This window comes from Cephus cinctus, unplaced genomic scaffold, assembly GCF_000341935.2.
Source record: "Cephus cinctus unplaced genomic scaffold, Ccin1 Ccin1_scaffold0114, whole genome shotgun sequence".
Lineage (NCBI taxonomy): Eukaryota > Metazoa > Arthropoda > Insecta > Hymenoptera > Cephidae > Cephus > Cephus cinctus.
The window spans coordinates 1-25,741 of NW_014332849.1; the positions used below are offsets into that span (position 1 = coordinate 1).

At 38.3% G+C, this 25,741-nt stretch overlaps 3 protein-coding genes and 2 long non-coding RNA genes across 16 annotated transcripts in view; 3 read left to right on the plus strand and 2 right to left on the minus strand.

Moving 5' to 3' along the window:
* Window positions 1-103: 103 nt before the first annotated feature.
* LOC107274832 (zinc finger protein 25) lies at window positions 104-6,940 on the minus strand. Of its 5 annotated transcripts, none has more exons than XM_025092084.1 (13): window positions 6,640-6,940; window positions 6,489-6,548; window positions 6,343-6,405; window positions 5,807-5,889; window positions 5,461-5,608; window positions 5,061-5,352; window positions 4,868-4,970; window positions 4,501-4,764; window positions 4,344-4,367; window positions 3,788-4,109; window positions 3,379-3,722; window positions 3,008-3,256; window positions 104-258 (listed from the first exon to the last, which is right to left on the minus strand). In XM_025092084.1, the coding sequence occupies exons 1-12, from the start codon at window positions 6,653-6,655 to the stop codon at window positions 3,026-3,028; spliced, it is 1,950 nt and encodes a 649-aa protein (XP_024947852.1). In that variant the 5' UTR covers window positions 6,656-6,940; the 3' UTR covers window positions 104-258; window positions 3,008-3,025. The 5 variants fall into 5 exon arrangements, with proteins under 5 accessions (XP_024947852.1, XP_024947851.1, XP_024947850.1 ...); XM_025092083.1 differs by lacking the exon at window positions 104-258 and adding an exon at window positions 1,598-2,664; XM_025092082.1 differs by lacking the exon at window positions 104-258 and having other exon boundaries at window positions 1,598-3,256.
* Window positions 253-1,473, plus strand: LOC107274833 (succinate dehydrogenase [ubiquinone] cytochrome b small subunit, mitochondrial). Of its 2 annotated transcripts, none has more exons than XM_015754387.2 (4): window positions 253-441; window positions 642-787; window positions 881-1,068; window positions 1,165-1,473. In XM_015754387.2, the coding sequence occupies exons 1-4, from the start codon at window positions 399-401 to the stop codon at window positions 1,355-1,357; spliced, it is 570 nt and encodes a 189-aa protein (XP_015609873.1). In that variant the 5' UTR covers window positions 253-398; the 3' UTR covers window positions 1,358-1,473. The 2 variants fall into 2 exon arrangements, with proteins under 2 accessions (XP_015609873.1, XP_015609874.1); XM_015754388.2 differs by having other exon boundaries at window positions 645-787.
* Window positions 6,941-11,260: 4,320 nt separating the features above from the next.
* LOC107274825 (follistatin-A) overlaps window positions 11,261-25,741 on the minus strand; it is a 29,661-nt gene continuing 15,180 nt past the window's right edge. For all 4 annotated transcript variants that reach the window (XM_015754379.2, XM_015754376.2, XM_025079702.1 and 1 more), the window contains 2 exons: window positions 14,439-14,741; window positions 11,261-12,589 (listed from right to left, as the gene is read on the minus strand). In XM_015754379.2, the coding sequence (XP_015609865.1) occupies window positions 12,480-12,589; window positions 14,439-14,741 (413 nt within the window). In that variant the 3' untranslated portion in view covers window positions 11,261-12,479. The remainder of the gene's footprint in view (window positions 12,590-14,438; window positions 14,742-25,741) is intronic.
* Window positions 17,686-19,247, plus strand: LOC112493624. The gene is made up of 3 exons (XR_003058083.1): window positions 17,686-18,575; window positions 18,858-19,053; window positions 19,135-19,247. It is a non-coding gene; the product is annotated as an uncharacterized LOC112493624 (long non-coding RNA).
* On the plus strand, window positions 19,319-23,631 carry LOC112493623. Of its 4 annotated transcripts, none has more exons than XR_003058076.1 (3): window positions 19,319-19,413; window positions 19,476-21,707; window positions 22,279-23,319. It is a non-coding gene; the product is annotated as an uncharacterized LOC112493623 (long non-coding RNA). The 4 variants fall into 4 exon arrangements; XR_003058078.1 differs by lacking the exon at window positions 19,319-19,413 and adding an exon at window positions 23,444-23,631 and having other exon boundaries at window positions 19,417-21,707; window positions 22,279-22,762; XR_003058079.1 differs by lacking the exon at window positions 19,319-19,413 and having other exon boundaries at window positions 19,417-20,370; window positions 20,716-21,707.

Genomic DNA, 25,741 nt, shown 5'->3' on the forward strand with positions numbered 1-25,741 from the left:
GTTCCCGGTCTCGTTCTAAGGGTTGCTTTGGGAACCAGCGGTGAGTAGCTGAGAACCTCTGGCCGCCAAGCTACACGTTCGTATTCACGTTTAGCTCGGCTACGATGGTGTTTGCGTTGTCGACGGAGGCGATGATCACAAAATCCTACTCCCAGACTCACCGCTATGATTTAGCGCCATGATTTTGCCGTTGCCTAAAATCGTAGCGTTGTACATCTCCCTGTTCATCTCTGTGTTGTATCTTGGTTATCTTACAGTCTATGATGAAGAACAGCTGTCATAGAAATTTACTACGGTTGTGGTTTCGTACTAATTTTGTTGCAGTGAATAAAGTTTGAATTAGCCAATTTGAAATCAAATTATTTTTGGATAATTTAATTTGAAGAATCATTATAAAAATGGCTAGCTTTCATCTTATGCGAAGCATCAGACATCTGCCTGGTAAATTAGCAGTTACTATTTTTCAGAAATATGAGGTTATGAAGAAATTTCTGATTATATAATTTGAAAAAAATATTTTCATCCAAATGTCTTATTACAGTCTCCACTTTTTGAATAATGTTTATATAGAAAGTTTATAATTCTTAGTATGGTGTGCTATAGTTTTTTGTTATATGAGACAATCAATATTTTTATTGCAGCAGCATTTGTTAAACAAGGCCAGTTGTCCTTTGCTAGAAGTTGCATACCTGCTGAACTTTTTAGACCAGCTTTAATTCTCAGCGATGCCAAATATAACACAATGACATCTTCTGTAAAAGATGGTTTTAAAAGGAATTTACCACAGGTTTGGCACCCAATGACTATTCAGCGACACACAAAAATAATTTATCAGTTTTGTAGAACCTTTAAAAGTAAATTGGACATTTTGTATGAGTAGATTTCATCAATGCCGATGATTGCAAATCAGTCGCGATTAGCAAGTACTGTTGGAGATCACGTCCGTCTGTGGCAGCTGGAAAGAACAATTGCAGCATCCTTTATTGGATTACTCCCTGCTTGTATCATTTTGGAGAATGCTATAGTTGATGGTCTATTTGGTATACTTCTTGTTATGCATAGTCATTGGTAAGGAATTTAAGTTCCCTTTTGTTTCTGATCTACTAATTAACTAAGATTCATTTAAGTTTATAGAAAATAATATATATTATATATACACACTAGGGGATTGGAAGCACTGATTCTCGACTACGCTAGACCTGCAGTTGTTGGAACTCTTCTGCCAAAAGTCTTAAACTTCCTTCTAAATCTAATCTCTGCTGCAACACTCGCAGGACTTCTTGTTCTTGTCTACAATGGACCTGGCATTGGAAAGTCGATTAAAAGTGCATGGGCAATTGGTAAAGAGGAAAAGTGAAAACAGAAATCTACATAGCTATACCCATCGGTCTATACCAAGACATTGTATTAGAAAACTAATTATCATATGTATATTATAAAGGAATAAATTATTAATTGTTTTAGCTATATTAATTTACGCTTCCCTTTATTTTTCTCGCTTTTTGAGTTCCTCCATATAACCTTTAATATACACAGCATATGTAATTAATACACTTCCACCTTTATAAAATATATAAATAGAAACGAGTTGAATGTGTCAGATTGTAACACAAAAAAATCTTTATTAATAAAAGTTGATTACAATCTTAATACGAATTATTGTTTCTCAAAAGGAATATTAGAAACCGCTTGTTTTGATAATCTTGCCTCTTTATTGTAAATGCTTAATTGCATTATCTATAATACTCAATTCCAAGGGTAATATGTTGCATTGATAGAACATATGCGATACCTATTTTGTATCTATTTTAACATATTGGGTGAATAGACATATAATATTAAATTATATCATATGTGTGTATGTGGAATAGCAATAACCCAGTATATTATAAAAACCCAAAGAGTTATACTAATCTTTCCTTAATTATATCTGAGAAATTAACTATACAAGTTGTAATCAATCAAACCACAAAATTATCCCCTTGCAAAAATAATTAGTCAAATAATAGTACTAATAGTGTTTATAAAACGCATATTGGTATTATAAGATTCGTAATTCGTTTTTCTTTCAATCATTATAAAAAGTTAAGAGAATTTTGTCCACGCGCCGTATAACAATAAGAGTGACGTTAAGTTAATATTTTGCAGTACTGTTACAATCAAAGTAATATCTATGGCTTACAAAAACAAATAATGCTTTAACGCCAAATTATAATATATTACTCATAACATGAGTACTATGCTTGAATATGAATCTGTACGCATAAGACTCCGAAACAGAAGATAAAATAAGTATTCATCTTGAATTCTTTTTATCTTTATACAATCCATTAAAGTAATAGCGTCTTTGCAAGCTATCAGGGCTTTGTAAAATAATTGTTTTTAAGAAATCAAACCATAATTACTACATGAAAGGGATCTATATAGTATTATTATTTACATTCCTTCAGCTAACTAATTCATGAACAATTTCTAATATCGTTTGGTACCAAAGGAAATATAAAGAATTAAGTTATTCGTTAAAAAGTATTTTTCACCACTGACTTCTTAACCTCTTCTCTCAAGATTAGAATCCAAAACAGTACGCAAACTCCATAAACTCTTTTTTCTTAAGGCATTCAAATAACTGTTTTCCACACAATTCGTCCTGCTTACTTTTCTCCTCTACAATCAAAATGTCATTGATATAATAATTAAGTTTAAAAATACAATGATCTTTTCATAAAAAATTAACATATCTCCATCATAATTATGCAGTCTCGTCTCAAGGTTATCCCACAACACATGAATGTAACATTCGATACTCCAAAATAATCTTCAAAACCCAACGCACCATTAATAACATATTGCATTCTCACAGTTTCATAAATAGATCCTATACCAATTACTACGATATATCAAATGCTTATCGAAAGAAGAAACATGAAACAAGCTACTTCGTACTCGTAGTGATTTCATGTATAATATTAAAAAATTGTAACAATTATCGTCTTTTGTTTGAACATACCATATTAGGTGACGTGGTCTACTCCTTTGAAAGCTTCAAAACGTGCTGAATGACTTCGTCAACGGTTTGAGTGGTTAACAATGATTTGACAGTGTCATCTTCAATGACAACTGTAAAAAGTAATTTCACGTTCTCCCTCAATCGTTCAGGAAATGGTTTATCGCTGTCTGAGGTGATTGGTTGATGACCGCAACGTCTGATAACAGCTTCCAAGACGTCCTGAATTGGTGCACTGGGCCATCCGAATAACTGATAATGAAACAAGTATAAGAAACCTTCGTACTCTGAACTAAAAACTATTATCAATAACAAAACAAATCAAGTACAGCTATAGGGTTAATCCTTAACAAATAACATGCCGTAATAAGCACCTGCAAAGTGTCTTCTTCAATGAGAATTGTCAAAAGCTCAACAATAGCCTTAAGCAACTGATCATTAGTCAGAGCCGTGGATTTTCCAGTTTTCAGCTTTGCAGCTGCGCTGGATGCAATATTAAGCAGTTGCGATTGCAGCTGACGATGTTCAGCTTCGCCCAATACATCTTCCAGGAGTTCGCGATGCTTTGTCCGGATGTGACGCATTAGACAGTCATGACGTATGAATGCGCGACCGCATTCTGCACACGACTGCGGTGGTTCCCGTCTGTGCGTGTTCATATGAGCTTGAAGAGAAGATTTGGCAGCAAATGATTTTGAACATTTGTCACATTTAAATGCTGGAACCAAAAATATGAAATATTATTGCATGAACTGCTTTTCATAATGCACAGTAAAAACTCACGTTTTACGCCACTGTGAAGAAGTTTATGCTTAGCTAGGTCTTCCTTTCGCATAAACGACTTTTCACAGACTTCGCATTTGAACGGAGTTGCTCCCTCGTGAACAAATTTCTTGTGCACATTCAAACGGGCCTTACGATTAAACGCCTTGCCACAAATGTCACAGTAGAATCCATTTTCTCCTGTATGATGAAACACGTGCGCTCTTAATTGTGCTGCTTGAATAAACGATTTGCCGCAGTATTGGCAGACGTGGGGTTTCTCGCCAGTGTGCGTTCGCTGATGACGATTTAAAGTTTCCCGAGCTGCGAACTTTCTTTGACACTAAAACAGTATTACGTTCGTTGTATCACATATAGGGTAACCCAAAATTGATGGACCTAATGCGTATGGCGATATTCTTGAGGTAAACGTAGGTAATGGGAGTGATCTTTGTTTTACTTAAAAAATACTTGGCTTTTAAACGAGAGCTTAGAACTTCATTGCTAAGCCATCACAAACTCTATAAACTAGAGTTTAGTTAATATACTTGATAATCGAGTTTTTCAATATACTTACAATAGGTCCTCCGCGTCTGGCTTGCTTGCTTGCAATCACATCATATCGAAGTATAATTACAATTTTACTAAATAATTATGCACGAACTACGCAACTTAATTAGGATCATTAAAATGATGATCTTTGTATTATATGTTTAATAATGAATTGTACTTACAAATTTACATTCGAATGGTTTTTCTCCGGTGTGTACTCGGCGATGCTTCTTCATCGCCAGGGTGGATAGGAATGTTTTACTACAAAGGTCGCACTCGATGGGTCTTTCCCCAGTATGCATGCGTTCGTGTATCAAGAGCTGTTGGTTTGTATGAAATTCCTTAGGGCAATGTTTACATGGCTTCTTTTGTCGTTGAGGCGTACCCGCGTGAGTGCGTAAATGCTCGCGCAAATTATCTTTGCGAGTAAAAATTTTATTGCAAACCTGAAAAATAAAAATTTGATTAAACAATTAAACGTAGAACGAACCGTGTTGTAGGTAATGAAATAATTTTTTTTCTTTATATCAGTTTCAAATTAAAACTTACTTGACATGAAAATGTGTTATGCAACTCGCCGTGACATCCAGATTGCATTTTGTGTCGATTTAGATGATAATTACGTGAGAAATACATGTCACAAGGTTCGCATCTGCGAAGACGAGTAATTAGAAGATAATCGTGATATGTGTTGTAATTAGAAATTTGTTTTTGTGTGCCTTTTTCTTTAAAGTAAACTTACTTGTAAATTTTTTGTGTCTTCGCATGTTTCGTATAGCGATGCTTATCCAAGGCTTTTTTGTCAGGAAAAGCCTCTGAACATTCTGTACAACTGATAGCATCATTTTCCCAGTGAACGACAATCGTGTGTCTTTCTAAGGAACTCATCTTTTTAAACGACAAGTTGCAATGCTGACATTTAAATTCACCGCCACTGTGTGCAGTCGTAAGGTCTTCGGCACAACAGTGACACTGGCTGTCTGGGACTGGTTTTATTACTCCTTTCTCATTGTTGTTCTTTGAATTTTGAGAATCTATTATAAAACCAGTAAGACGAATATCTTAAGGTTAGGAACAATACTTTCGGCATAGCTATTGACACTTTTATAATAAATAACAGTATGATACTACTCAATGCATACCAGTAGTGCTTGAATCTTCAAACAGATATTCATCTGGGTCATCCGCATTTGCTTCGTCTTCTGAGTCATAAGTATCAATACTTCGCAATTCCAATATTTCAGTACTGTCATCTTCTTCTCTACACACTTCTAAATGTTCCTTCAGCATCTGAATGTACAAGGAAATGACAGTAATTAATTTTGAGGTATAACAGTTATAATGATTAGCTTTAGTATGCTCTTCTTGCAATGATTTGATACGATAGAATGAACTACTTTTTGGTCACTTGACTGACAGTTTTTTTTAGATTCATAAGTCTGCTATGAAATTATTAAACTAAGTTGCACGAAAATTAATGTTACTTACATCTTCAGATTGAAATATACGATGACAAGTTACACATTCATAATCCGTCACAATTTGTATTATGTGGGTATTTTGTGAGAGAACTAAAAAGGAAGTTGTAAATTAAATAAAATAAAAAGCATATATTTTACATGTACTATAATTATGCACATAATACAGAGATACTTGAACAAAATGTAATTAATTTATTGGATATCTGTATATTCTGACATACTATAAGTGTTGTGTAATTCAGATAATATAACATATATGTCAGTGGCAAGACTATAGGCCAAAATAATGTTTGTATGATAAATAAAAAATATACACTTCAAATATTTGCATATCAATGAAGAAACATTTAAAACGCGTTATTTTCCAATATATAGAACTGCAAATCACATAACATACTAAACTACGTTATCAAAGTTTTTTTCTGGGTATTGATAGTGACTACTAATTAAAATGAGAAAACAAAAATAAAAATGAATCCAATAATTAAAAAGAGGTATATAATATTATAAGAAACATATTTTATATTACGGTCAAAAGCGTACCTTCATTCAAATCTTCTTGAACATCCTCGTTTGCTAATATAACAGTATCAGTTTCAGGATTGCCTGAAACACAATGTAAAAAATAATGAGAATACTGAAAAGAATCATCTACATGAACAGAACAATAAAAAAAACAAGAAACATACTAATTATGACCTCTGAAGCTTGGCCATTAAGAAATATAGTGTTCTCGACTTTAACGATTTCTGAAAGAAAGGTTATAAATCAACGATTAGTCAAATCTAACATTGCAAACAAGATTTTGTGTTTCAAATAATATATAAATCGTATCCTTACCAATAATTTCTTCCATGTTTGTTACTGGTCTATGTATAATACTTAATAAGTAAATCCAAATGTATACTAATCTAAATTCAAACTTTCTCACAATGACACAACTGGCACAAGCCGAACTTTCACTTCATCCCAACCTATTTGTATTTATCACGGAGTAATAAAAAATCTAATGAACATAATTGTTTATAAAACGTTGACACTGACCCTGGAAAATAAAATCGTAATATCAAAAGCTTATAAACATTAGCCCCTGATGGAACAACCACCTTGAGGCACAACGCGTCACAAAATGGCCTACATAAAGGGGCACGCCTATCTTACAACAGAGGACGTAAGAAGTGAAATAATGAATCTAAAATAGTTAAATAAGATCATTATAGTATCTTACCATACAATCAATACAAATAGTCATTTTAATAGTTAAATATTATTTAGTACCTGATATATAAATCAAATATTAATTTTTCATAAATATTTTTCTTGCACTCTGATTGGTTCCCCCACCGTGATGCCACACGTGATCACTTTTCTATCTTCAATTGGCTACACACGAAAATAGCGCTGCCAACTGGATAATAAATGTAGTACGGAAAAAATAAAATATGTTAGAGTATCAATGGTTCGTATAAGGACTCTACGTAGTTAATTTAGTAAATGCGACGCCATAATACCATAAGTGAACAATGCTTATGCCGTAATAATTTGTAAGATGCAACAGTTTGAAAAGAGGCCATTGGTCTGTAAACTAGTAAGTTGGCTAATACAGTAACCGCGCTAATATCAAAATTTGAATTGATCTACAATGTAATTATTCAATAAAACTTTGAGACTACTAAGGCTAAATCAAGTGGATTCAAAATTCCAATAAATATAAAACATATTTTTAAGCGGAATTTCAGAGGAATTAAATGATTTAAATGCTGTCGGTCGGTAATAAAGAATTCCCTTAAATTGCCGTTTACTTACCGACTGACGATAACAAGATAATTCTCTATTTCAAATCTAAATTCAATGATGGCAGTGAAAGTGCATCCAAGCAACATTCTATACAATGAATATTGCAACAGCCAGCTATTGTTCTAATCTGCCTTTATAACATTGTGTCTAATGATCACTATAGTTCATTAAATCACACCCACGTTATGTCAGAGTAGGATGATCTAATTTTTCTATTACTGCTGGAGGTCAGTACGAGGAAGATACTATTACTCAATAAGTTTGTGCAGGAAGCAACGTTACAGTAGTCGAAAATAGAATTGCTTACCACGTAATGCATGATTAACAATTACCTCGAGTCTATTCCGATCAACTTCTCAATTAAAAACAGACTAGTTAATTCATAATTAATTTTAACCAAACGATAAAATATAAATAGGTGGTACAATAACGAGACAAGTGCAATTCCTTTTAATTACGTTATAATAATTTATTTAAACATTTATACACCTATAATGTTCCACAGTCTTTAAAGTAGTTGCTCGAATATCTATAAGTTAATTTATTTATTACCTACAAAATAATAAAAGATGAAGCATTAATACAGTATCTAAAAATAATCAATGAATGGGTTATAGGTTATGCTGCTGTTAAATCATTTAACATCCCACAATTTTCACTAAGAACGGTGGGAAGCGTCCGGACAGTACATCTATAGAGCTGCAGTTATACATATAATCGTAATCATCTATCGTAATCCTATCTGGCGCAACAGAGAGCTTGCCTGAACGCATAGAAAAGAAATATTTTTTTCAAAACTCATGCTAAAAAGTGTCAGGTTACAAAAAATTACAAAATTATTCCAACACAACATATTTCTTGCAAGATTTAAGAAAATTTCTGAACTCTAAATTCTTCTAATACTTCATTACAATAAATAATAACAAGGACCACAGAGCCTTTCAAGTTGCGTCAGATTAACGAATGATTATCGAATAACGATTATCGATACGACTAACCATCGATATGCAGCCAGTCTGATATACAACGCGCGATTACTAATTGTTAAGCGCACGTGCGCCTTGCCACGCAGGTAAGAGACACATGAATACGATTAGAGTGACGATGATTATTGTTCATGCACTCGTAATCATAATAATTTACGTGTGTTTATTGCATTGTCTATTTTATTTAAACATTTAGCCATTAATGCGCGCCCATTAATCATCTCCTCTGACGCACGAATGCGAGCGACGTTTTTATTCTTTCAAAATTACTTTCATCTTGTTTTAAGAGACTGTTCTTTTTTTATTTCAGGTTGATACTGATACTGCTGCAGGACTGTTTCCTAATCCATGAAAATAAATGGCAAATATTTTATTGGCGATGACTGCTTTTTTTCGGTCGCTCGATGATCTTTAACGATTTACAAGAAGATGAATTGTTTTCGCGCGGATCCACTAAGAGCGTGAAATGTAGTGGGCGACGCAGATTCATTTTTCTTCTTCTGTTCTATCGTTTTCGTGCATACGCGACGAATTGTTTTACTGTGGGACGATGGAGCAGTGTGTGTACGTTAGTTAGTTGGCATTTTTTTTTTTTAATAATACTGTGCGCACTACGATGATATAATTCCTTCCCTTTGATCTTTTCGTTTCTCGCCGTTCTCAAACTCGATTTTATTGAACTGATCGTTTAACATCTTGATTAAACACTCAGTACGGAATAACACTGGATTTCAATTACATTCGTCTAGTAGTTTATATATTTTCTATTATGCCGTAATATCGTATGGTGGAGGAACTATATGGTCGTGTCTACTCGCGCATATATTTTTTTTTCTCATTTTCATATTGAGTTCTCTATTACTATATTTATCGTATCTCAATTTAATTTTTATAATACTTTGTCTCAGAGACTTACTAATTCGTAAGACCGAAATAACGATAAATTTCAATAGTCGCGTAATTCTTGAATTATTTGGTTAACTATTTAAGAGACTTTTATTATTGTTTTTCTTCGCGCTCAAATTTTCCTTTTCTTTCAGATACGATACATCTACTCATACGTTATCTATAGACACGAAGAAAACACGCAAGAATCAAATTGGTACATGATATGTCCCAAATGTAAACACATGCTTTAATGGGTCAGTAGCTATACAGATATGGGACTACATTAGTAGAGATTTCACAGATTAATTATACTATATAGTTATAATTTATATATTTTTTCTGATATGACGATCCGAGACTCTACTAGGTCTGTTGATACGTTAAATTAACCCACATAATCATTATTGTTATATTAAAACAGAAAAAGATGATAACATAGTCCCATTCCGGTATTGACCCATTTCCTTTGTGTGTTTGCAAGGGATGATTTTTCGAGTAGTAGAGAACATGCAGTAGAGTATAGTTCAGTCAATTAATTTTTTTAATTTCATTAACACTAGATTGCCCAAGGAAATCATTTTAACTGCTTGGGATATTTTAAATAATCAAAGGACTTTTATTATTGAATTGAGTAAATTTCTTATATGACCAGTTCGGCTCTGTATTGAATTAACAATTTTCATGTTTTTTCAATTATCGTCAAATGATAACATACAAGTACATGATAAATTGTCGATTTGGGCGCATACTTGATAAGTTGCAGTTGCTCAATAAGCTAAAGTAGTACTTGTTATTCGAATCTTTATGCAGTGATACTTGTTCTAACAAGTTGTTTATTTTATTTCTTTTGCGCCCTAAATTCATGAAAGAAATGTCGAATAGAAGTATATAACTGTAAATAATATGAAAAATATTAAAAATTAATTTTAAACAAATTTCTTTACACATTAGTTATTCTTTCACAATGCAGTCATTTTGACTGCTTTGGGCAATATAGGTATATACTAAGTTTCGGGCTTTCTAGTGTTAATGTCATTTCATTTTTTAAAATCTTTGTCGTAAACTTATATGATTTTACACGGGCGCATACTTGATAAGTTGCAGTTGCTCAATAAGCTAAAGTAGTACTTGTTATTCGAATCTTTATGCAGTGATACTTGTTCTAACAAGTTGTTTATTTTATTTCTTTTGCGCCCTAAATTCATGAAAGAAATGTCGAATAGAAGTATATAACTGTAAATAATATGAAAAATATTAAAAATTAATTTTAAACAAATTTCTTTACACATTAGTTATTCTTTCACAATGCAGTCATTTTGACTGCTTTGGGCAATATAGGTATATACTAAGTTTCGGGCTTTCTAGTGTTAATGTCATTTCATTTTTTAAAATCTTTGTCGTAAACTTATATGATATTCGGCGATATCGTTCATTTCAATTGTAATACTTACCGTTTGTCTCGGAGTATTCGATTAATATACTACGCGCTCGCTGCGCCATCTGGCGACAGAAAGCCAAAGATGAAATAATATTTCCACCTCGCATATTTGTGCGTGATTATTAAATTACTTGCGCTTCGTTGTGAATCGTTTACGTGCACGTTCAATGCTGAACGCACGATAGCGCTTGAGAACTGTTGAAAATATTTGATAGAGTTAAGAAGAAGAAGAATAAACGAAGAAGTTTCAAAAAACAAAGATGGCACATTCATACCTCTTTCGTTTATCGCATCCTATGCGTATCAAACGCAAATTATCGCGCAAGAATGATACACTGCTTCTTCATCCAGCTCAAGTTCATCTTCAAATGTATATTGCACGTAAACGAAAAACGTTGTGGTTTCACAAAAGTTATAGGCAAGTCATTTACCAATTGATCGTTTTATCAGTGACAGTCTCGATAATAAATGGCGGATACTCCTATATGTACATAAATAATAAAACAACGTATAACAAATTAGACGATCTAAGGAGCAAGAATAATTACAAGAATTCCAATTTGTTTCCGGGAGTTTCGCGAGCCGGAAACGGAATTTTAAAAATCGGATGAAATATTGAGGATGCAAAGAACACGTATTTCGCATCGAGAAATATTCATAAATAATACAAGTGCATTATTTAGGAAAAAAATATTCCATTTTCATCCGATTATTACGATAGTTTTATCAGAATTCAAAAATTGCAATCACTGCCCGTAGGATAACGTCGACATTCATTCCCGTGACGAACAACGGTTTTTTCTTCATATCCACGACAATACTAATATCATCATCATCTAAAAAAGCTTGAGTATCGTTAAATCAAGACGAGTTTCAGAATGGAAACTCTTGTTGCTCGAGTAATATGTATATATAGTGTGTGAATATGTTGTGCGATGGAGTCAAAGATATGAATATCGAAGAACAAAGTAGATCTATACAATTTGAGAGAACGTTTGCAAATGCAATAGCGTGTAGCGTAGCACGCGGCCACTCGTAAAACTAAAATAAATTAAGTACGACGATTATACTATTGGCGCTCAAAGAAATGTCGAAAGATCGATCAAGAATTGATCGATCGTATTTATTCTCTGTGGCTGGACGATCTTTGTGATCCTTTTAATAAACACTTTTTTAGATTAGTCACAACCGATATCAGATTCCTCGAGAGCACAAACGATCCAGATCGATACTCTTCGATCTTTCGAATAGTCAGCGCTCGATTCAGTGCTCGTAGTCAAATAAATACTAAACTTATTGCGAATTGCTCGTCTATCTAAAGGGCTACGTTTCGGTTCATATTTCATTTAAGGTGCGCATGCCGAATCATTTCCCCGTCGGTAAAGCAGTTACGCTCGGCGCTTTACCGGCCGGGACTGTCGATAAAGTTGCTGCTACAATTGAGCACAACAGATGATGATTCTGTGCATTCGATGGGTTTCTGAGAAGCTCACCGATTCCTACCGATTGTGCCGTTGTCGTCCACGCTCGTGGTTCCACGTTGAGAATAAAGCTTAATAAAGAAAAATACGCTACGTGAGTGAACGACGAATTCGAAGCTTGCGAGTCAGGCCGATATCCTTGATTTTCGTGACTTGATCGGCAAGATCGACTCCGTAACTCGTCGAATTGTTGTTTTCCTCTGAAACATAAAAGACATCACCTAGTTCCAGGAAATTGTGAAAAATAAAAAATTTCCGTATTTCGTTGAAATGCGGGAAATGGAGGTTATATAATCTCGGGAAGCTAATGATAACATATTTAGAGGCTGGATTATCTATGATATCAGAGTCGGTTAGAACTTTTGTATAAATTAAGAAGACCGTCGCGACGTTAATCATCCGTATAATTACGATTGATATTTGTACATATAAGCATTGTTAGTCTTTGGACGCACTGTACTTGTGCGTTGAGAACAGTTGGTATGAGTTTGAGAGTCACTGTTTGGATATCGTTGGACTTTATCGAGAGCTGCAAAACATCAAGGTTCTACGTAAGATGGTCAGTGGGTGTCATGACGGATTGAGAAGGCGTCAGCAGGTGCAATGTGGTTTATGCCAAAGAGAAGTGGACAGGAGCTATGACTTTAATTCATGAAAATCACAAAGTCTTAAAATATCATTTTGTCCTAAACGTCAATACCAAAGTAAGATGCAAGGCAGACAATTATTTAGACAGGACTTCCGTTAAGAATATTTTTGAATCAAAGAGAAAGTTCTATGACATATCGTGGGTGCAAACAAATTTTAAGGTTAGATTTCTCTTTCACTTTAAAATTACTCTACGTGACGATTGAATCTACATAAATATTTGTCTTGTAGAACAGGTGAAGTCGTGCTTGAAGAGAAATTACTTCTTAAACCCACAAAGGCTTTATTTCGTTAACCCTACGAAGTATTGTTATGATCTAATAAAAATATAATTTATTCTATTTGCTTTGTGAGAAATTTTATGCGTGTATGGATGTAGATTAGAATTGTCAATTAGTCATTAAAATTCGTCTAAATTATGATTTTCGTGAATCAAAATCCAGAAGGCAGCACCAAAGCTGTCATATTTTCTTACCGGTTAATACAATAAACAAACTAGGCTAAATAAACTAGGATGAAAGTCTAGGTGGGTCACGTCACTGTCTAAATTTGTACCAGCGCCATTTAGAATCCTTGGCAACTGACATCCGCTATGAATTTTCGATAGCAACGAGAAAGTCGACCAACTCGAATATTGGGATTCCCCGTTACAAAAAAAAAAAAAAGAAGTGTTTTCATAATATCAAAAAGTGATGCACAAGTCGCCAATAACAGTCGCAAATAGTAAACTGTGAAAAAAATGGCAGAGAGATATAGGCAAATCATAAAAGTGGAAGAACGAATATTTATTTAGTCAAAAGAAAAAGACTTCTCCGGTTAATTTAAAAGACACATTGGATTCTCATAACGACGACGTCGACGACGCCGTAATAAGATTCTCAAACGTATCTTGACATTCCCAGCCATTTCTGGCGAGGTCGAGGACATTTTTAACGTCCCTCCAAATATTTCCCGCGCAACCGCGACGCCCAATGCATTAAGGCACAGTGCACAACGCGCGCGCGATCACTTGCACCCTACCGCCACGTTAGAATGATCGTGACGCCAGCCATAAATTTTTCAAATGGATGCGTAACTGCGTGTAAGACCGACCGACTGACATGTTTATTGCCGTCCGAATATCCCATTGACATAAATTTTCTAGCAACTAGTCTGGCCGTAAGAGAGGAAAGGTGGGAGCTCGAGAAGTCGACGCCAAGTGGCGTAACAACTTTACGACGCCTAAGAATTCCGTAAGACCCCATAACAAAGAATTCATTCTCAAACAAAAAATTACTACAAGATCTTTAAATAGTCGAATGGTAAGGGGAGACAAAAATATTTTACATTTTTCTTCCGCCTTCGGAAATTCTACACCAATGCCCTTCCTTTTCCCGTAGGTACATAAAAATTCTGACTTACCGACATAAAATGGCGCGTCGTAAGCGTTGCAAGGACCGGCGTGTCGTGTCTCCAGAACGAAACCCGTGACGCAGGCGTCCTTAACGATATGGCACCAGCTCGGATATGTGATGTTGTTGGAGGCGCAGAGAAGTGACGTCGATGGATCACGATCACGATCCCGATCCCGGTTGTGTTCTCGATTCCGTTCTCGCTTCCGTGGGCAGCGATAGGTGCAGGTCACACATCGTGGATGACCCGATCCCATCTCTGTCAAACAAGTTTGACCCTCGCGACAACGTATCGTCGTGCAGTCAGCGCTCTCTGAAAAATAACAAAATTTATGGTTGATTATTGGAAGTCAGTGATGGACGATATTGGTGGGTTAGGTTGGGGGGGAATGATGGTAGAGGGGGAGGCGGCTTGCTGTAACATTAACAAAAGCTTATTAATTGATAAGGTAATTTTTCAATTCTTCTTTGTTCTTGAATATAACTATTATCGATTATTCGCACTGAGCATTTTTAAGGAATGTCTGACCTAGTTTCCATGTAAAGGGGTTTGTTTAGTATTTACTCCTGATAATACCTTATGTGCTTAGGAATGTTTGACCTGTATTTGTGATTCGATTATAAAGTCGCATTTAACTACGAGTGATTTATTGGTAACGCTTGGAGGCAAATTTACATAATCTTATTTTGAGAATTGAACGTGTGGCAATTGTGATTAACGCCAAGTGACTTTGTAAACGAGAAGCGAATACCGTTTGTATGCTTTAAGAACCTAATGGAATTTCGAACGTGTGATTGCGTAAATGGAATTCTTATTCGCGATAAGAAATCAAGAAGATTAGTGAGTGAGAATTTTTTTTTTATAATTTCGTCATTTCCAAAAAGTAAAGAATTGGATCAGCCTACTCTGTAATTTTGTTGGTAACCATTTTCTTACTGTATTTTTTTGTTCACCACGAAATTACTTACTTCTCATCAGGAATCAAGTGGACGAACAATTGGCTGATAAACTTTATGGTAACGAACTTTGAATCTTAATAATAGAACGCATGAGCGATGTACTACGCGGAAAAATTCGAAGCAATTATTTCGAATGAATGGGGACAGTGCTTAATGCCTGAGGTTATTGCCTCGTTAATACCGGACACGTTTTCAAATACAAAGTATCCCTTGGCACTGACCGTGGTACAGCCGGAGCCAAGATTTTCGGCAATAACAGCCACGAAGATTAATTGAGGGGTCGACAGTGCCAGGAAAATAGTTTACTAGGGCTTAGCACAAAATTAGAATACTATAACCTAAAATATATTATTCTCAATTAACGCAAAGAACGTCACAAATATTCCAGACGACAGTTGGTAACGTTCCAATAAGTATTTCAAACGTGTAAATTGTTCGCGGCCAGACAAAATATCCTTTCGTTCAATTTGAATTCTCCCGCCAATTTAGGCGCGGGAAATACGAAAAGTCAAGAATTCATCCGAGGAATTGATGGGCCTACCGTGAGAGTCCCTGTAAAGAAGCCAAGAGGATTCTCTCGTATTATCCCGAGAAGAGGTCCTCCTGGGGGACTACAAGGAGAAGTCCTCAAATACTAAAGTGCCAGTGGTGCATATATCGTCAAAGCCAGACACACGGCATAGAATATAAAAGGTATAGAGAAAGAGAGAAAGAGAAATGCGTACCAAGGTGCGCACGCATAACGTCGTTTCCGGTCGTGATTTATGATTCATAGATGGCGAAGGCGAACGCGCGGAATGCGTAGGACTGTCGCACGCATACCACTACATTAAGTATGCATAAATATATATATATATATATATTACGTATATTATATATATTATATATATTATGTATATATATATATATTACGTCCATTGAAAGTGGCACCACTGAGACGCAACACCCGCCAGCACCTTTTGAATTCGCAACGTTAAGCCGCGCTGCCGACGAGCGACAATTGGCGAAAATGTCACTCGTTTTAGAAACTCGGCTGCATTTTCACGTAAGTACCAGTCCGCGCCTATTTTCGTTTTTTACTGAATAAGTCAAGCAAGCAATTAAACTCATTCGGTCTGCTAAAAAAGACTTGACCTTTCTTGAGTATCGTCGTTTCCCGGCCGACGATTGGACGGAATAATAGTCGCGACAGCGACTTAAGTATTTCTGCGCATTGCGCTCTAACGCTCGTTCTCTATTGTGACTACGTTAAGTGCCCACTTTATGCAGTTGTTTGCACCGTTTGTCATTATTCAAGCGAATGGGCAAGATTCCGTTTCGGAATCACTGAGCTTTACGTATAAGAACGTTTACGTCGTTCTTGACTTGTTAGAAGCATCAAGGATATCGTGACTTAGATATATGAATATGAATTTTTATTATTCGAATGCAACCGCTCATGGCTGACTGCATTTAGAAGTGCACTATGCATGCGAGTGCATGTACGTAGGTATATGAAGAGAATCAGCTCTCTAATCCGGGCCCTTCAACTTCGAAGCGCACACTTCATTGAGACACTCGAGGAATAAGTGCGTAAGTATAAGTTGGTAGCGTGAATATAGTAAGTATACGTGTATTGGTTACTCGTACGAAGCGTGCCCTTAAAACGGAGCTAATCTATTGACAGTTGAAAGTTGGCATACTGGAATCAATCACACCGCTTACGAACAATAGAGAGACCGTCGTTCCCCTAGCGGAGTGGTTTTGAACTACTAATCTTCTAGGCGCGCCACCGTACGGATGCGCTCGGTTTAAACGGACCGATTTGCCGCGCTTTATCAGAGCACAGATGGCTGCAACGTTGGAAATGCGATGATGCAACTTGAAAATAAACGAAAATGTCGAATTCAAATGGAAATATTAGGAAATTTAAACAAACGCCGTAAACAAAGATTCCAGGTGGACACAGCGGCTACCGAGTAAAGCTTCTAGAATCATTTCCTTCGATTACAACTTCTCAAAGATTTCGCGGAGTGAAAACCTGGCTGGTTTCTATAGTCAGAGCATGTACTGCCAAGAACTAAATCCGTCCTTCTTCGTAAACAGTGTGGAATTCTAGCTCGCGAATTTTTCACACGTATAGGACGAAGTCCTGATGGTCGGTTTGCGCGGAAATTTTTTAATTCTCTTTTCCTTTTCTCTACCTCTTACGTTCCTCACTTGACAATCGGTAAGAATCTTGCCGGTCTCTTTACGAGGAACATGCAAGGCAAGGATGCATGTCTGGTACAGTGCTCTCTGGAAGAGTAGTACTGCTGATGTACGTGCGATCCTTACTAAGGCCCCGAGGGAGGATCTTCGTAAGGCCCGCCACGTTGAGATGCCCGGCATTAACCCCGGCATTACGTTCCGCGTACAACAATAGTGGAACCTGAGCTAGTTTCGCAGACGGAATCTTTCCTGAGTCCTGTAGAAGACCAACCGCGAGATCTGTATGCATGAGAAACTTCACGTAGAGAGCGCATGGGTCTCGTACGAAGATCATGTCCAGGTTACGCGTTATCTTCCTGATCGACGCGAACCTTGAGTATTCATTTCATTCGAGGTTTATCGTCGCTGAAACGTTGACGTGTTTGAATTAAATGGCGGGAGCTGAGATTTGTCCGATGCAAGAGATGTCAGGGTAATGGACAACCAGGTTGTCGTTAGTTCTTAGTACTACGTGGAGGAAGTGAAGGAACGGGCGAAAGGGTTATGAGGAATTTGCATATGGTGATATGGCGCGCGATTAGAAACGAGCAGTGGTGAAAGGTAGCTAAGTAGATGGATAGATATGCGGTTGGGTTAGGTTAGGGTTAGGTTGGATAAAGGAAACAAGAAACAGAACTTTCCGTTAGAGCGCCGTGAAAAGTTTTATAGATGGACAAGAAACGTAAAAAAAGAATATGGCGGATGCGCCTAAGGAAACAAAGGCTGACAGCACCGTTGCCGAAGATTACGCTAGCAGAACGAACAGTCTGATATTAATTAGCACTGACATTAAATAGATACGTTAGCAGTTGTAGTACCCGGCGTGTCCAGCTACCCGGGTAATTAACGATCTGGGATAAGATCTGTGTTGTCGGGAGTAAGCAGTGAGCTAGAATATAGTATATCTTGTGAGACATATACTGGTATATATTCTTAGGTTATGTACCTGTAGGATACTGTGAGTATATCAATTCCTCATGTGTAAAGTATGTACGGTCGATTAACAAGCTGCTATCAATTTTCTATACTGCTGATTGCACGGCTCCGTCGGTAATGGCGGGACGTTTGAAATAACATATTATAGTCAATGCTGTTTGCTACTACTGTGCAATAGCATTCTGCGAATTGCATGAGTAAATGTTATAATGTATGAATAATGGAGATTAGGTGAAATTTATTATAATGTAATAAGAATGCTGAAGGATAATGCCCTTCGATGAATATGTTCAACTGATTGTAGGAAGGAAGCGAAGCTCATAATTGAAGAAAATAAAATTGCTACAAGGAAAAGATTTGCCTTTAGGCTCCATGGCAAGATACAATACACAATGCATCATCGTCTATAAGAGAATCCAGTGACAGCAGCAAATAACAGATTGGCAAAGTTTCAAAAGGTCACGCGGACGTCCCTAAGGGTCACGCCTTGTAAAATTCAGGTAATTTATAACCTATTACAATTGCCGTGATGTTTAGGCGGGTCGTGATTAATTGACCAAGCACATATGGTTTTCTTGTAGGTTCCCCTTCCGTGTGCGGATCGAGATTCAATTTGTACAATTGGAGAAGATTTCTTATATGAGGATTTTGTTACTATTCTTTAAACATACTTTTTATTTACTTATCCAAAGAGAACGAAGTTAAATGCAAAAAATAATCGCTGTACAGAATTTCTTCTCAGATCTTCCTCTGGAGCTGCGACCTCTTGGACAGACAAGAATCCGTTGGTCAGTTTGGCAAACGTTAATTTGAACATGACTCTTGGAGGACTCCACGTGCACAATCTCGGACTGGTTCTGGTAAGAAAAAAAAGAAAAGAAAAAGAAAAAGAAAGCAAATTACTTAACGCGTTTACAACCAGACTCATAGTGCTCTTGTACGAGAAGAAGGATATAAGAGGTAGAAGAGTAAACGGAATGAAAGAAAGGACGAGGAGAGGACGAAGAAGAGGGGAAAAAAGGAAGAAAGCAAGAAACGAAAGAAAGAAAGTCGTGACTCGGCAAACAAACCGCCAGAACCTTGTGCAGGCATCTAAAAGTCTGCTGGAACTTTTTCAGGCTTTTTAAGGGTCTTTATGCTGATTTTATGGCATTGGTTTTCGACTGGAACGTCTTCAGGCTCTTGTGAATTTCTCTCTTGCTCTCTCCCGATGCTCTCATGTATTTCCTCTCTCTCAATCGTCAGGACCTCAAACCTCGCTACCACCTTAACCTCCAAAAAGAGTAGGTAAGGCCTAAGGTCTACCTGTCTGTCTAGCTACATTTCTCCTTGTCCGACTGGCTGCTCTGTCAGTACGATTGTGCATATTATGATATTTGCAGACGCAGACAAGTTTCGCACCTTCCACACGAGTATTTGCCGTGCGACACCTTCGCCACGGAAACCGGCCGCTTATTTGCTTATTGACTTATTTACTCCGACGCCATGGCGTAGCGTTGTGTACCGTGCTCTCTGTTCGCCCTACGGTGTCCTGAGTGCTTCTCATACCGGAGGACGCCTGAGGACACGTGAGGATCCTTTGGAAATCTCTGACGATGAGTATCAACCACATGACTTAACCCAACCCAACCTTCGCTTCTACTCTATACTCAAAACGATCATTCTTCATCCTTGACAGCCCTTATTCGTGTACTCGCCAAATCCTGATGCTCCGCGTGTATACTTTGCCAATGACTGTACTGAAGCTGTGAAGGCTATGACCCCTTGACGAGGAATACTGGCTTTGTATGAAAACCAAATTTGCCCAACGCTGTACGGTATTGAATTTAGTCACTTTTTTTATGGTAAAAATAATTTTGTTTAACATTTAAACTACAGATCAATCAACGTTATGTATAATAAGAATTGATCTGGACACTTCAAAAATTAATAGATACTAATAGGTATAGAGTTCTATGTAAATATTGTACTCCGCCTTGAAATATAGCTAAAAACGAACACTTTTGGAAATAAAAAATTTATAATTAATAAATGATAATACTTCTTGACAAAGTACACAAGCTTGCATTGGTGTACACAGCTGCGAATTGCAAGGCGGTTAACAATGATCGCATACCACCTTTAAAGCGTGGTCGACTTTAGTCTGTTCGTTTTCTTTTCAGGAAACTCCACGCTACCTCTTCGTCTAACTAGATGCATAACGCAACGTAACGCAATAGCTTACAGCAACACTCGTTGAAAACTGGCACGCGGCTAACTCTGCCTATAAGGAATCATTGCACGATCGCTTATGTCGCTCAGCTTTGCGATATAATCGCTCGCATAGAAATACAAGCACATAAATATTCAAGAAATTAAATCAGCCACAGTATTTAAGCCAATCTAAAAACCGTAATAAACGCGTGATAACTTTATCAGTTTCTAATACGACCAATCACAGAAACCTGTCCGTAATAACAAGATTCTTCTAAAAAGTCTCGACCGATCTTCCACTTCATATTTACCCGCGCGAAACCGGACCTACGTAAACGTAAACACGCCTATCTACTATTCACAATCTTTAGCCAGGCAGTAGACTACGATAAAGAAAAATTGTCATATCGTCTTGTGGCTCTCGGCAGGATCTTGTTATCTCCCGTAAATTTTTCCAGAATCAGATGCTCAGTAACGCAAGTAGATCGCACAAGTTCCAACGGCGTCTCGACGCCTTCATTCCCTGGCTTACAGAGGTCTGCATGCGACTCTTAAAGCTGCACTGTTGTTTACAGTATCGGCCATCAGGGGGATGACCATAGGACTCCTGGTCTAGGGATGGATTTCAAAAGGTACCACGGAGGTACCCAAGGCATTCAACTCTGGTCTTGCACCCGTGGATGTCGATGTCGACGTGGACGTTGGTGTGGATGTGGATGTGGATGGAGAGACTTGTGCGAGTCTCACAAAAAGACAAGCTAGCACATGGACGCCGGTTGGCGGTGGCCAGACGCCACGACACGCCACTCCATTCCACTCGACTGTACTCTACTCTCTACTCTCTCTCTACTCTCCTCTTGAGGCTACAGTGTTACTCTTGGGTCCAGGGTCCATGGTCCGTGGCCACGAGGAGGACCTGGTTGTTCTGCAGAATCGTGGACGCCGTGCCCTTTCTATATATGTATGTATATATACAGGGTGTTCCGAAACTACCTGACCCGGTGGGTATGGCGGTGTTCGGGAGGCTTGACTGATCACGAAAATGAGCTTCTTTTTGTCCGGAAGGTCATAGTTTTTAAATGGGAGCAGGTCAAAGTTGACCAATCAGAACGAGGCGTCAAAAGAAATGTAGGCACCTAGCTTGTTTCTTGTTTCCAATAGGCATGTCTTCGGCTAACGTCGTCCTGCCCGAAGCCACCGAGAAACAAAAGCGAGGGAAGAAAACTCAGAGTTCGTAGGTGCCTACGTTTCTCTTGACGCCTCCCTCTGATTGGTCAACTTTGACCTGCTCCCATTTAAAAACTATGACCTTCCGGACAAAAAGAAGCTCATTTTCGTGATCAGTCAAGCCTCCCGAACACCGCCATACCCACCGGGTCAGGTAGTTTCGGAACACCCTGTATATATACATACATATATAGAAAGGGCACGGCGTCCACGATTCTGCAGAACAACCAGGTCCTCCTCGTGGCCACGGACCATGGACCCTGGACCCAAGAGTAACACTGTAGCCTCAAGAGGTATGGAAGCAGACGGGGTTGGAACTGTGTACAGGGGCCCAAGGAGACAGCATACCTCATGCAGTCATGCCACGAGGCCCACGAGTCCTAACTACAAGGTGCTCAACTTTGTTTGCATCTAACTCTCCAGACGGATCTGATCTGGTGCACAGAAAGAGTAAAAACAAAAAGAAATATTAGGCCTTAGGTAGTTCATAAATTGTCTTTTGTTTAATTCTTCCCTGAAGCTCTCTTCTGTATTCTTCTATAATCTTCTCACTTCCATCCACAGTCTCTCGTCGATTGCCCATGTCACCAAAACCAATCAAAAGGATGAATCCATCACTTAAACCTCCAGCATCAAGCTCGACAAGGGTCTCTCATCCACTGTCAGCATAATCATCTCATAAGTAAAGTGACCCGTCAGGAATGCCACCCGGAAAAAGACTTGGGGCTCGTTTACACGGGAACTTTATACCCGGCACTTAACGTAGAGGAACCATCGTTTTCCCAGGAAGTGAGTGTCTCGTCTCGGTTTCATTGGCTCCGGAGTCCTCGTGACGCGTCGCACATTAGTCTCCAGCAACGGGCCGACCGGGCTGGTCGGTTCATGAACCCGGTAGAACCTGGAAGCCAGAACTACCATGGCTATCGACAATAAATTTTTCCAGCAACTCGACAAGTCTCTCGCACCAGGTTACATAAATATCTATACATACCCCTTTAACGAAATGTAACCAGTTTCGTTTTTCATTGAAGACCATCAGCGACCGCAGGCCACCGGCTTACCAGACTTATCGAGCTTAGGTCGGTTCGAAGCTCGAAAACTTCATTTAGCTTCTTCCACTGGATCCCCTCAACTGACTCGTGAACTTTGACTCCGTCGTTCTCTCTCTACCTCTCACTCGTTCTCTCTTTTTATCTCTGTCCCCTCGCTCCTCTTCCTTCTGTCCAGATTGAAACTCAAACCTGCAGGTCGCGTGGGCGCTGCTGCGTGCGGTGAATGACCGGAGGGCAAGGACGCCACAAGGACATGCGAACGTGTTACGGCTCTGCGCACTCATACGCCCTTACACGCACTGGTGCACACGAAATCGGCCTTTTTCCCCACGTCCGCCGATGCATGACCCTGCAGGGTTAAGATCAATTCACACTTGGTACCTTTACGATGGCTTGGTATATAACTTTCTGTTTCTAGGGTCGACGTGCTCCACTTTGAGCCCTTTCGACGTCCGTTTCTCCACCACGACGTCTACATGACACTTCAAGCTTCGTCTTCGTACTCAAGTGATGCCGTGTACTTCTGGACAACGTTCCACTCGACCGTGATTATCAGGAACTAACGAACAATCTCAAAATGTGGAACGGTGGCACGTGCGAGTAGTCGTAAACACTTTTGAGGTTAAGACAAGGACCTAGTTGACCCAGATCCAAGTGACTTTCCTGCACCTAAAGTATATGCTGGATTTACTTAATTGTACAGTTATAAGCTCGGTGGATAGAAGTGAATGTTCCGAATTAATTTATAATTAATTAAGCGATAGAGTACTGTCAATTAATTTTGTACTTGATATCCGCTTTGAATTTTATACTGTAACTTAAGACCTGGTTCTTCGTACCGGGTCCATGCCGCTTACGCTCGGTACCTATGGTCCGTATATACACACTGTGTATGCGTATGGATACTTTAGTCGAATATATGTAAGCCCGGTCGTGGCATAACCGTGAGTTCCGCGAAGAGCCACTCCGCGAACGGATACGTTTCTTAAAATAACGCGAGGCGCACGCATACGGGTGCATACGCAAGTTTTACGTAGGCATAAATGATGCGAGCGAAAACGTGTCGAGCCGCTTTGGAATGGCAGGTAAAGAAGTTCAGGTGTCACCCGTTATATGTAACAAGGCTGTTGGAAGTGCTTCAGCTCGGAATACCAAGAGGGATATCGTATAGGATTAGCTATATAATTTTTTTAAATTGATTATAAAAATGTACAATCTCCATGGACTACGGTTACCAAGAGTGTAAAGTAGCTGTCGTGCATTATTGTTACATTGTATTTCGCACTGTTGCGTCCATTCGGTTCTCATAGCTGCGCGTCGTAAATCTGCATGAAGTTTGCAGACGAACTTGTACGGAACTAGTTGGACGGTTCGAACTAGAAATATTGATACTAATTGGTCAGCCATGCATGGACATTACGTGACCAAGAGAGCGTACAACGACAGCTTGCTAATGTTCACGATGTCAATCGATTGCTCCCACTTTTACGCTCGAGTCCTTCGTTAAGCTTCGTTCACAACGAGCGGTTTCTGACGGGATTAGGTGTCAGTTGACTTGGACACCGAGGCGCAGTTGATTTTACTTTTTTCTAGTAAAAATTAAAAATTGACTAGGGATATTTATCGTCATAACTTGGATCTATAATAATTAGGTCCCTTTTTTTTAATTAGACACTGATAATTGGTACTCGTGAAGAAATGCAGTGACGACGGCCATTTTTATTTTAGCAAAGACCCTTGAAGGTTCCTTTTCCTTTTTTTTTTTTTTGTAAAATTGTTGCAGGTAAAATTATGTTAGGTTATGTCAGGGTAATTAAAGGTTAGTATATGGTTCTGGAGGTTGAACGCCATTTGGTAATGTATTGCCCGTGACGGCGGGACGAATGGGCCTTATCGAGTAAGAAATGGGTCCCTTAAAATTCGGATATCTACGAGACACGCGGTTCGTAGGCATTCGAAGAATTTTATTATTCCTCGTGGACTCCCGTTTAAGGACGCCATCTCTTGGTGAGTTTATGGCACCCTGTCAGGATTCGGGCGTGTGCAAGGGGCTCGAACAATAAGGCCCATTCCGATGCAAAACAGAAACCGACTACGTACTCGCACGTATGCGCACCGGCAAGTTTTGCTAATAAAAGATTTATTTGTCCGAAGGGCTTGTCGTTTACGTTGGGCCTTATTGGTTATTAAGGCCCAGGACGTGTAGCGACTGCCACGTGATATCCGACGAGGCTATTGTCAGAAATTCGAGATTCTTTATCGCGAAGATTTGTATCTATTTTTAAAAGCAATGCTATTTTCGTTGGGTCTTTATTTAGAACGGGCTTTGGGCCTTACATATACTGCGCCACGTTATACCATACATATATGTACACTCCGTTACCCTCCCCTATAGGGCGAACCGCGGTAAATTCTATTTTTAACGAGGTCCCTTTTTACGTATATTTAAACCCGGATCCATTTCGGTGGAATGCTACTGGCTCGCGGTACAGCGCGACGCATTCTCAGCTCCTCTTTTGGGCCCGTTGGCTCCCTTTCAGTGTTATTGGGTATCATCGGCTTGCATCATCCCCAAGATGAAAACTGATCCAGGCATCCCAGTCGTCTAAAATATGTATATTAAACCGAACGTAGCAATATTTCATTATTTTATTACATGGGCTCAGACCTACTGAAATTTTCATCCCTCCACATCAAGCCCTGATGAATATTCCAA

What these genes read in the sequence shown, in the direction of transcription:
- LOC107274832 (XM_025092084.1), bottom strand. An exon ending in TCAAGAAGATTTGAATGAAG is followed by an intron (nt 5,890 to 6,342) that starts GTACGCTTTTGA and finishes CTTCCTTTTTAG; the next exon opens with TTCTCTCACAAAATACCCAC. An exon ending in GTATATTTCAATCTGAAGAT is followed by an intron (nt 5,609 to 5,806) that starts GTAAGTAACATT and finishes TTGTACATTCAG; the next exon opens with ATGCTGAAGGAACATTTAGA.
- LOC107274833 (XM_015754387.2), top strand. Translation starts at nt 399, where the DNA reads ATGGCTAGCTTTCATCTTATGCGAAGCATCAGACATCTGCCTG. An exon ending in AAGCATCAGACATCTGCCTG is followed by an intron (nt 442 to 641) that starts GTAAATTAGCAG and finishes TTTTTATTGCAG; the next exon opens with CAGCATTTGTTAAACAAGGC. An exon ending in CTTGTTATGCATAGTCATTG is followed by an intron (nt 1,069 to 1,164) that starts GTAAGGAATTTA and finishes TATACACACTAG; the next exon opens with GGGATTGGAAGCACTGATTC.